Below are 11,108 nucleotides of genomic sequence, written 5' to 3' on the forward strand. Positions count from 1 at the left end.
TCACAGAAAGAAACAGGGACAAACACGGGGATGGTGGGAAAGGCAGGCTGAGGGACAGAGGAAGAAGGAAACCTACAAAGAGGAAGGGAAAAAAAACAAATTAGAGAAGAGGAAGCGAGGAGCTGAGAAAGAGGGAGATGGCAGGGGGAGGAAGGCAATGCTGGAGGCAGAGCTGTGTTTCTACACACACAAGTGTGTGATCTCACGGCTCCTGTGCCACTCCCACTGCTTGGGGGCTGGTCAGCAGGAAAGGGCAGGCGCCACCTGGCCCAGTGCTGTCCACCTGGCCCTGGTTCTCGACACCCCTAAAGACCTGCTGGGAGGTACACCCCTCAGTACATGTCCTTGTAGATCTCTTGGAGCAGGGGGTGCAGCGAGGTCTCAGTCTCAGTCTTCTTGATCCGCTGCATCATCTGGGCATGCTCAGTGACCAGCTGCCGCAGGTCAGCCATCTTTTGCAGCAGCTTGGGGAAGAGGTACTGGGCGTCCGGGTGGTTAGCCTGCAGGTGGAATTCAAGGGCACGCAGGATGGTGTCCTGGATGGCCTCCACCTGTGGCACGTTCATGAGGCCTGGTCGGTCTGTGGGAACACAGGGCGGAGGTGTGGGAGGGAGTGGGCAGAGGAGCTCCCCTCTCCCACCATGTGTGGGTGACTTAGTCCAGGGCACAGCAGACCTGGCTGTGACAGACCCAAGCTCCGTACTGTCAATAACTACCTTGCATTCTAGTGCCCCGCCCTGGTCCTGGCCCACCTCCTTCGTTGGGTTTTTCCTGGCTAGGCAGTACAGTACCCTGGTGAGAGGCTCACTGCCTGGATCCAATTCCTGTCTCTACTATAGAGCAGTGATGAGGTTACAGGCAGGTCACAAGGCCACTCTGGGCTCAGTTTCCTCATTTGTAAAATGGGGATATCAGAAGTACCTCCTACTCAGGGATGTTGTGAGGAGCAAATGAGTTATAAACTAGACAAAGGAACTAGAACAGCAACTGCTATGAGATAAACTCGATGTCATTATTAGCGTGATTATAAATGTATTAATCGTGTTATAATTTGAAAAATGGAGATGAAAAACGGAAAATGTTTCCACCGCCAGAAGAGCCCCCATTAACATGTTGGTCTATTTCCTTCTGATCTCATCTCGTCTAAGACGAAGCTGGTCCTATGTGTGCAGTTAGTGCCTGGCACGTGTGCCACTGCCGTTGCCGCAGGGATACTCCCCACACGCTGGCGCTCAGCCTTGTCACAGCCATCCCCATCCACAGGTGGGCTGGCTGCATGGTCCAGCCCACCTGCTCCACCCTCACTCACCTCCACAGAGAATGATGGCCGCGATGAAGAGAGCCAGGTCACTATCGTCAAGTTCCAGGGCATTGAACTTGACAGCAAATTCGAACTTGGGCTCGATGATATCACTGAAGGGCTTGCGGAGGCTGCGTAGGAACTCACGGGTGACAAAACCAGTGCCATTGGCTACCAGTAGCCCGTCTTTGTTGACAATGGAGGCTAGCATGGCGAAGATGGCCTCATGCACGCCATACTTGAGAAGGGTCACCTGGTCGTTGAGGAAGAGGTTGCTGAAGCTGGGGATGCTCTTGGCGAACTCGGTGAGCTCACGCACGGTCTCTACTGTGGTGCACTGGCAGCGGTAGAAGACATGCACGCTGATCTCCTTGTAGGGCGGCAGGCCGTTCACCAACTGCTTCCATACCAGGCCCTTCTCTGCCTGCCACAATGTCTCGATGTCGTGGATCACAAAGGGCTGAAAACCAGGCCCCATTAGAGGCTAGGCCTCAGGGGACCCCCGCCCATGTGCTCCCCATCCCCCCTTCCTGTGCCACGATGTTAGGGGAGGGAGGAGGCCCGGTTCTCACAGGAGTCAGGCAGGTGGCAGCGGGACCCCAGCCCAGGATGCCTCCAGGCCAAGCAGTGACACTCACCGCCGTGTGGCTGGCCTTGCCGGTGAGGATGCCGCGGGCCTTCTTTTTGGTCATGTTGAAGTTTTTCAGGTAGGCATTATAGATGTGCTTGGAGAAGGCCTTCAGGTCAGCCACCTGTGGGTTGTGCTGACTCCCTTCACTTGCTGTCAGCCCTGCCACCAGCTTTCTCTTCTCGGCCTCCGGCATTCTGCCAAAGCGGATGGCTGCATGGGGAGCGGGGGACAGCCACTGAGAAGCCCAGGCATGGGCCAGCACCCTAACTGCCTCGTCCCTCTACAGGTACACAGGCCAAACATGAAGACACTGTTTCTGAGCCCAGGGCCCTCAGAAGCTCCAGAACAAGCATGTTGGATTGTTGGAGAACCTTTCCAGAATGTAAGCTCCAGGGGTCAGGGATTCTTATTTATTCAGTGCCCCAACACACAAGGGCTCTGAATCATAGCGTGACTGAGTCCCTCTGGAGATGCAGCACAGCTTGGAGGAAGACAGTCTTTGGTGTCAAAGGCTGCACTTGAGTTCCAGTTTGGCAGATTCCTAGTCATATGGCCTTGGGCAGGCTATTTCACTTCTTTATTCATGAGAAAAATGGGGCTAATATTTAAAGCTCACTAGGGTGTCAGAACAATTAAATAAATGCATTCATAAAGTAAGTGCTAAAAATTGTAGTCATTAGTTATGGCTCCTCTCAAAGAAGAAGTGAGAAGAATTCAGTCAGCCCTGAGATGTCCTAGGAAATCTCCCTGCCTAAGAAATGGGGCCTGGCAGAGAGAGACCGAGGGGATTGCTCAAACCCAGATCTGTCAGACCCTATCACCAAGGCAAAGCTGCAGAGGGCTCAGGTTCTGCCACCCTCCAAGATGCAGGACAGACAGGGCAACTGTGGATAGAGATGTTTAAACAACAGGCTCGCCACTATACTCTGGGGTCTGACCCCAAGGGTAGAGGGAAGGAAGGTGAACTTTGCAAAATCTTACTCTAGGGATCCAAAGATAAGACTGCAGGAGGCCTGGAGCAGAGGTTAGGGGAGGGCACTGACTCTAGAGTGGCTGGCCTCCAGGAAACTCCTGCCTGGTTCCTGGCAGCTAACACACATGGTCATCTACTGGCTCCTGCCTGACCTCAGTAACCAAGAGAGGCTGAAGGGATTCTAGGCCTTGGGAGTAGCTTTTCATGTTGTGTCAGGTCATCTGAGCTGGGCCTGAGGTTCTGGGAGTGGTGTTGCCATCGGAGTTGGTATCAATGCCCAGCAGTTTCCTCTCAGCCAGAGTGAGCCAACCTCGGGTACAAAGAGCTAGTGAGTGCTCTGGGCTTAGGACCCACGATGGATGCTGGGCAGTCTGGGGCAGAGAGATTTAGGACAGCTTGTGCTGGCCCCAAGACTCAGGGTCTGTGTCAGCAAAGTTAGCAGCTGATACCTTGGCAGCGCTTGCAGTGTGGTAGGCACTGCTCTGAGGGCACCTCTTTCAGGGCTCCATGAAACCTGGTTTCAGGCTGTATGGAGCTGGCAGCCCCTGTACCTCGCCAGGGTTGGCTCTCACCATTATGTGACATGCCCAGTGCCAAGCATTTCTGGAAGCGGCAGTATTGGCACTTGTTTCGGTTCTTCTTCTGGATCTTGCAGTTCCGCTCACACTTCTCATACTCAAGCTTCATGCGAATTGTGCGACGGAAGAAGCCCTGAGGGACAGTGAAGAGAGGAGGTGAGGCCACAACAGAGGGGGAGTGGTTGAGAAGCTGGCGCTGCCCAGTGGGTTGTGCCAGGGGTCCAACTGTGCATGAAGATGAAAAAACTCCTGAAATTTAGAAGTAATAGGTAATTTGGAGGGGGGGGTAGGAGAAAGCAAATAATTAAGATGAAATAATTAATGTAAGATGCCATATTCACTTTAAATAGTCAAAGAAGTCGTAAAGCCTCTTCGATAACATCAAATTGTATTGTGGTTAACTTGATTTAATCATAAACATATCTGGTTTTGTATATTTTCTAGGTAGTGCTTTAATAAAATAAGATGTGCAATGTTGGGTATGCAGCTAGGAAGGACCCAAAAGCATCACTGGCAAAAGAAATGTACTGTTTCTTCAAAGAGCCCATTTTAGACCTTGTGTCACAGGAAGCCCTGATTGCAGGGGGATGGCTCAGTTCAAGACCAGTTATGTCTTCCCTGCCTTCTTTTTTTTTTTTTTTTAAAAAAAGAAGATTTATTTATTTATGGATACAAGAACTGGGCTGTAGGCCAGAGGTGTGGGGGGTAAGAAGATTCACCAGAGACAGAGTAGGGAGCAGAACAGGCAAATCGACTGAAATACACTGCTGAGGGGAGCAGTGGGCGCGCTGGGAGAGGTCTGCTGTGCCATGTGGGTCAGCTCTCTGGCCAAGGATTGAATTTGCTGCATGGGGCTACAGATAGCTTCACAGTGCTGAAACTTAACCCCTTGTGCCACCAGGGAGGTCCTTCCCTGTGTTCTTGAGCCAGGTCCACAGGGGGCGCCAGCAGTCCAGATGAGTGACTGGGTCACTACAGGTGGTCTGCAGGACAGGCCTGAAAAGAGAACCCCTCCTAGCCAGCAGGGACCAGCCCTGAGGTCTGGGATGGGCACAAGGGCCTGGCTGCCTATCAGAAGGTATTCTGTGATGGGTACTGTCAGGGCCCTGTCCAGTAGCAGGGGGATCGCTCTGGTAGGTCACCTTACCATGTGACCACAGTCCCTACAGCCAGGCACTGTCTCCTACCGCACATACCTTGCACCCCTCACAGGCATGAACACCATAGTGGAAGCCTGAGGCCTTGTCCCCGCACACGCGGCACTCCATGTTGAGGCTGCCACTTGTGGCCCCATCGCAGCCCATCTGCAGCTGGTCCAGCAGTGAGGGTGGCGAGGAGCTCCGGGAGAGGTCTGTGGACACACAACATGGGAGTGGCTTCACATTCTGCAAGGCCTGGGGGTCAGGGGAGGTGACCAGAGTCCATGATTCTGAATTACAGAGCTCTGAGCTCAGTCACTTCAGAGCTAGGCGGCCTCAGCGTCAGTCTCTTCACCTAGAACACAGGGTCAATGATAGTTTTCTGGGAGGATGGGAAAAAGCTTCCAGAGCATTCTCCAGGGACTTATCAGAAGGCAGGTGTTCCAGAAATAGCAACTATTACAATGTGGGGAAAGTCAAGAGCCTTCCTAGGCTGAACCTCACCAACTGGGAGGACAGGGTATGTGGTGGTAGGTGGGGGATACTGTATTTTGGGAGGACGAGAGCAAGAGGAAAGCAGCACCAGAGTCTCTTTAGACTGTCCTTCAGAGGTAGCTCTCCTGACTAAGAGGCCCACGTGGGGCTGTGTGAGATGTGCTTTGTGGTGACTGCAGATGTGCAGATCTCAGCAGTCACCACCCCTCCCCCACCCCCTGGAAAACTTCTTGCGTAGACAGAGCATGAGCATCAGTCATGATTTCAATCAGCATACTGAATTTCTCCAAGTTTTTTTCTATTAAATGTGTAGACGTTTGAGCCAGGTGTTGTGTCAGATAGGAAAGCAGCTGGCTATAGGTATACATGCTGTCCAAGTATACGTGCTGTCCGATCGCAGTTAAGAACTGCTGGGAGTCTCTTCTGAATCTTTCCTTTGGAAACTTAGATATAAGTTCCCTCCACTTCCAGGGCACAGTGCTGTTGGGGGAGCCTGCAGCCCGGGAGAGTGAAACTGATTGCTCTTCTCAGCAGCCTTTGCTGCCACCCGACACAGCCTACTGTGTGCTTGTCAGCGCCACTGAGTAGGAGTGCCGCAGGGCAGGACCTCTGGCCACTAGGGCGCTGCTGCTGGACATGAGACAGGCTCTCAGTGACTCTGGATTACCCTGTTCTCAAGCTGCCAGGGGGTCCTGGCCTCTGCACCCACTGGCTGGAGGTACTATAACAGGGGTAACTGAACTCACCTTACTGGTTTGGGAGAAAATGAGATACTTGTAAAAACCCTTTGAGACCTGCAGTACAGCTGGGAAGGGAGGGCCTCCGGCACTTCCTCCTCTCTCTGTGTGGTCTGTGTGCATGTTTGTCTTGTGGCACTTCTTATAAGCGGTGGTGTTTTTGTGGCTTGCATGCCTGTCTCCTCTGCAAGGTTCAGAACATCCCCAGCCATGTTCCTTTGGATCCCGCAGCCTACCTCCACCACCCAGTCCACATGGCCAATCACCTCCGACTGTTCTCTTTTAGTGGGCCTTCCTCATTCTGGTCATTAGGTTCCTGTAGGCAACTCTCTTTTTTCATGCAACAGACATCTGAGGAGCTCTGTGTGTTGCAGGGCAGGACCCAGACTCTGCTGTCAATTAACTAAAGTATGAGAAGCAGGACACAAGGCAGAGAGTGGCGATGCTGGCTGGGGTGGAGGATTGTGAAGGAGCCATCACCCAGGAAAGGTGTTGTCTGGGAAGGTCATCATTCCCTTCTGGCTCCCAGGAGAGGGTTCTGCACCACCTCCAAGCAGGTTCCAGGTGTTCAGAACAGCAGACATGGGGTAAGAACTCAACTCAGGAGTGATGCAGCCTGAGTCAAAACTGGTGTCCTGGGCTCAAAACCAGCCTGCCCCCTGTAGAATAGAGATGACACCAGTATCTATCTCAGGAGAGTCATGGTGAGGAGTAAAGGAGTTAATATAAAGTTCTCAGAACATGGATGTGCTGTGCGAATATCAGCTGTTTGCATGATGCTTATTAGAATGCAATCTCGCAGTTTCTGAGCTGCGTGCCCCACACAGGCCGGGGCCATTTCTGCCTTCTTTGATTGTTTGTCTCTCTTCCCCAACCCTCAGAAGAGGAGGGGGCGTGTCTACACATGAGGCCCACAGACCTCAGAACAAGAACTAGTTTCCTCATGCTTCTCCTGACCTGCTGTTGGTCCCTGGACTCTGGGAACCCTGAAAGAAACCATGATATCCAAGCCTCACTGGTCATTGAGGGGTCAGAGCTCTGTATTGTAAGAAGACTCAGGGTGAGTGTCTCAGAAGGGCTCCAGTCAGGAAGAGCTGTACCCTAGACTGGAGGAAAAGCCCAGGGCAGTGTGGGGGTCCTGGGAGATGAATGGTGGTAGTTTGGGGAGTACATTTTTCAAAGATAGTTTCGGTTTCTCCCTGGTAGAACACCTGGCTTAAGGGTTTATCTGAAATCATCACATCCTACCCCAACGTAAGGCAACAAAATGCTCCCCATTCTAGGAAATAGGTTCTAAAGGACCCACCACCTCCCACATGATCTCCCTGGGAGAGACTGAGGTTCCAAGAGGTCCCACCCCACACCAGGAGTGCCTGCCTTGGTACTCCCCACCCATGGTGGGTGGAAGAGACACAGGGCTTCCGGTTGGAGATCTGTACAGTTGCTCTCCCCAGCCAGCCCAGTCCAGTCCTCTCAAGCAGCTCCTCCCGGCTCTCAGGAAGTGCACTTGCTCTCCTGTGGGCCATCAACCAGGCCGAGCCCTGCCTCTGAATTTCACTGCAGTCATATCCTGCCTGACCTCCCAAACATCTCCTGAGGGTCCGCCTCTGCCCACCAGTGGAGAAAGATCCAGCGTTTACCAGGTCCCCAAGTGCCCAGAAAGTTAGTGTCTTTATGCTTGTTAATATCATTTCCTATCACTCTGGAAGAGAATAATGGCCACTAAAGATGCAGAAACAGCTCAGAGAGGTTAAGGAATCAGCCCTCAATACATGATGGGGCTAGGCCTTGACCATAACTTGACTAACCCACAAATCTTGTGTTTGTACCAATATCTCTTTTTTAGTGCATGCCTGTGTGTGAGGCTCTCTACTGTATACATTTATCTCACGTGAACCTCAAAGCAACCCCTCCGTTAGCCCTCTTATCCCCATTTTATTTATTTATTTTATTTTTATATTCCCCATACAATTGCAACCTCCTTATTTTGACCCCAATCCCTTCTTTCCCTGCTCTCCCGCATAGTTTGTCTCTGGTTCATAGTTGTTTGTTGATTTTGATTTTTTCTTTCTTATAGTTATTCTTTTTACTGGTCCCTTATTTACGTTTTCTAGATTCCTGCTATGAGTGAGACCATCGGTATTTTTCTTTTTCTTTCTGGCTTATTTTGCTGAGCATGATCCCAGCTCCATCCATGTTGCCGCAAATTGCATGTGTTACCCCCATTTTAAAAGTGAGGAAGTTGAAGCTCGGAAGGTTAACAAGCTGACAGTGGCTCTGATGGTTAACTGCCTGTGGCAACTTGGCCAGGCCATGGTACCCACAGTATCCAGTATTTAGTTCAACAGCAGCCTAGCTGTTGCTGTAAAGGCATTTTTTAGAGGTGACTAACATTTAAATCATTATTCTACATAATGTGAGGAAGGCAGTCAAAGGCCTTAAGATAAAGAGACTGAAATCTCAGTAAGGAAAAATAAATTCTGCCTCCAGACTGCCTTTGGACTCGAGCTGCAACATTAACTTCCCTGGTCTCCGGACTGCTGGCCCACCCTTGAGAATTTCAACTCTTCAGCCCTCACAATTATGTGAGCCAACAATCTCAATCAATCACTCTCTCTCTCTCTCTCTCTCTCCACACACACACACACACACACACACACACACTCATTACGACTAATCAAGGATTCATTATTATGAAAAACAAGACAATCACTGCTGAGAGTGACACCATGCCATTATTTGAATGTCTGGACTCAACATAAACACAGAGTGAAGTAACAGTTGTACCACCTTTCATTACAAGTTAACAAATAGACACCACTGCCCCTGTTCACATGCACGTTCCTGCACATCTATCACTGGAGATACCTGCTGTCAGGCCTGTGAGTGTGCGCAGCTCCATCTATCTACATTGCAAACCACTTCTTTAGTCAGGACCAATTCTTCAGGAATGTCGGGCAGCTAACCCAGCAAGAAGCTCCTCACTTCTGTTGTTCCATTTGCCTGCACTCTGGGCTCTTTAGGGCAGGCACTCAGCCTTGTCCATTACTGAATGGAAAGTCCCCTGCCTGGATACCCACCATACGCTTGCTGAGTAAGAAGTACCCAGGCTGCAAGGAAGGTCACTTAATCTTCGCCAACCCCACATAAAGACCCTTGACCTCTTTCTTGGGAGGGACCTCTTGATTGGGATGTTTGTCACTGGAGCAGGAGGAGAAGAGGACAGAAGTGGGATATTAGCACTGAGACAAGCTGCCTCCTTGCTGAATGCTAATGGAGAGGCCGGCCCTGCCTGACTTCCTGGGGGTGAGGAGGCAGTGCATGGCATACAGAGAACAGATAGATGGCTCTCCCCTCATGTGCCCTGAAGAGGAAGAACCTCTGCAAAATTCCAGAATTCACTTTACAGGTTCAAAGCAGCACGGCTCACAGGCTTAGGCCCACCTTAGCTGTAGATCCAAGAGGAGTATGTCTTACCTGAACAGCCCCCACTCTGCCCTAACTCCGATACTAGAACCCACGGGTAGGCCTGCTCCTGCACCCATGGCCAGATGGGGCCAGCGGCAAGATCCCCTCCCAACAGCAAAGCCTCTCATGAGTTTCCTCTGAGGGAAGAGAGTGGGATCAGCTGGATGTGCTGGCACTCAGGGGCGAGAGGAGAGAGGTAGGGGGATAGGGCAGTGCACAGGGAAACTCTGGGGCTGAGGAGCAGATTCTGGGTACCCTTGAAGGTGCACATAAAGCTACGCTGATGATGGAGATGACAACAGAACAGCACAGGGTACCAGAGAAAAATGTTTTTAGTGCTGCTGGTAGTGGACAAATAAAGGAGAATCAAAAATGTGAAACAAGAGAAGTCAAAAGCTGTCTGGATGCACAAAATAATTATAGTCATTCATACTAATTACTTAGCACTGATGCCTAATTACGACGCAACGTGATGATGATGTATGTAACAGCACCAGGTCGATGAGCTATGATCACAGCACTCACAGGTATGGCTGCTCTTGCCTGACGACCCCTTGTGGTGGTCCTGGCAGGAGTGATGGGATACACACAAATGCTCACTCATTAAATTCTCACAGAGGCTCATGTCCACACGTGCTCCTATGTGTTGTGTAGAAAAAAAGTGGTGCAACTTCCCCAAGGCCATGCAGCTGAAGAGCGACAGAGCAGGGGTGTGACCCTACGCTGTCTGGCTGCAGTCCTTAACTACTCAGGGCTTCGCGGCCCGTGGTCTGTCTGAGGAAGACCGGGTTCCTCTCCAGCCCGGCCAGGCTTCCTCCTTACCTGTATAGCTGCTGGAAGGAAGCGAGGACTCTGGTCCCCCATTGAGCTCTGGAGCTCCTTCTGCCTCTGCCACTTCCTCTTTCTCCTCCTCTTCCCGGACCTCAGGGGCTTCCTCCGGTGGCTGCTCCATGGCTGATTTCCCCTCGGCACCACGCCTGCAGGCCCGGTCATAGCTCTGGCATCATCTGGGTCTGAACGCAGATGGACCTCTACAGGGCAGTTCCCGTCAGCCTGGGCAAAGGGGAGACAGAAAGAGGTTGGGGGTGGCAGTGAAGAGAATGAGAGGGTGATGGGAGCGGACGGCCATCTGTGGGGACAGCATGGAGAAGGTTCCCTTGCTCCTGTACTTTCAGAGCAGGAAATCATCACCCTGAGGTGACACCATGGTCTCAGCTCCTTGCACTACAAGTCATTTCCCTTCCCGACCTTTGACCACTTGGTTCTTATGGCATGTTTCTGGGGTTGAGGGCAGTCTCTATTAATTGGAGAGGGTAACGCAGCACTGTGCCAGCATCTTTAGCCGCAGCCTGTTCTTCCAGCCTCCTGAATCTACAAGAGCCACATTAGAATGATGTGGGGGCCTTTTTCAAATTCTCTAAAATTCCCCCAGGAGATCCTGATATGCATCACACCTCCTAACACCCATCCTGACCAAGAGCACTCAGATCCAAGAATAAATGTTCTACTAAGCCACTATTCTTGAAGGGAGTGGGCCTCAGTTGACAGCAGATCTGCAATTAGACCTTCAGTGACAGAGTCATCAGGGGAAGGGAGAGGCACTGTCCTGGAGTCCTTCCAGGGCAAGTTACAGGGTGTTGACTTCCATGTCCACATCACCCGGGAAGAGGTAGTTCCAAACCCACAAACGCCACAGTGGTAGGTGGGAAGATCATAAAGTGCTGTGGAGAGTCATCCTGGCAGGAAAGAGAAGTCTGGAGATGTCCTGAGAGTGGGGTGCATTTTGA

At 51.4% G+C, this 11,108-nt stretch overlaps 1 protein-coding gene across 6 annotated transcripts; it reads right to left on the reverse strand.

Moving 5' to 3' along the window:
• Positions 1 to 332: 332 nt before the first annotated feature.
• Positions 333 to 10,314, reverse strand: PPARD (peroxisome proliferator activated receptor delta; the record flags this gene model as incomplete). Of its 6 annotated transcripts, none has more annotated exons than XM_084228151.1 (6): positions 333 to 580; positions 1,310 to 1,553; positions 1,939 to 2,141; positions 3,477 to 3,615; positions 4,679 to 4,833; positions 10,144 to 10,273. In XM_084228151.1, 6 exons carry the CDS (start codon positions 10,271 to 10,273, stop codon positions 333 to 335), a joined length of 1,119 nt encoding a protein of 372 aa, XP_084084277.1. The 6 variants fall into 6 exon arrangements, with proteins under 6 accessions (XP_084084277.1, XP_084084275.1, XP_084084280.1 ...); XM_084228149.1 differs by having other exon boundaries at positions 1,310 to 1,760; XM_084228152.1 differs by having other exon boundaries at positions 445 to 464; positions 1,310 to 1,760.
• Positions 10,315 to 11,108: the final 794 nt, after the last annotated feature.

This window comes from Talpa europaea (genome assembly GCF_964194135.1).
Source record: "Talpa europaea genome assembly, chromosome: 2".
In the NCBI taxonomy this organism is placed as follows: Eukaryota; Metazoa; Chordata; class Mammalia; order Eulipotyphla; family Talpidae; genus Talpa; species Talpa europaea.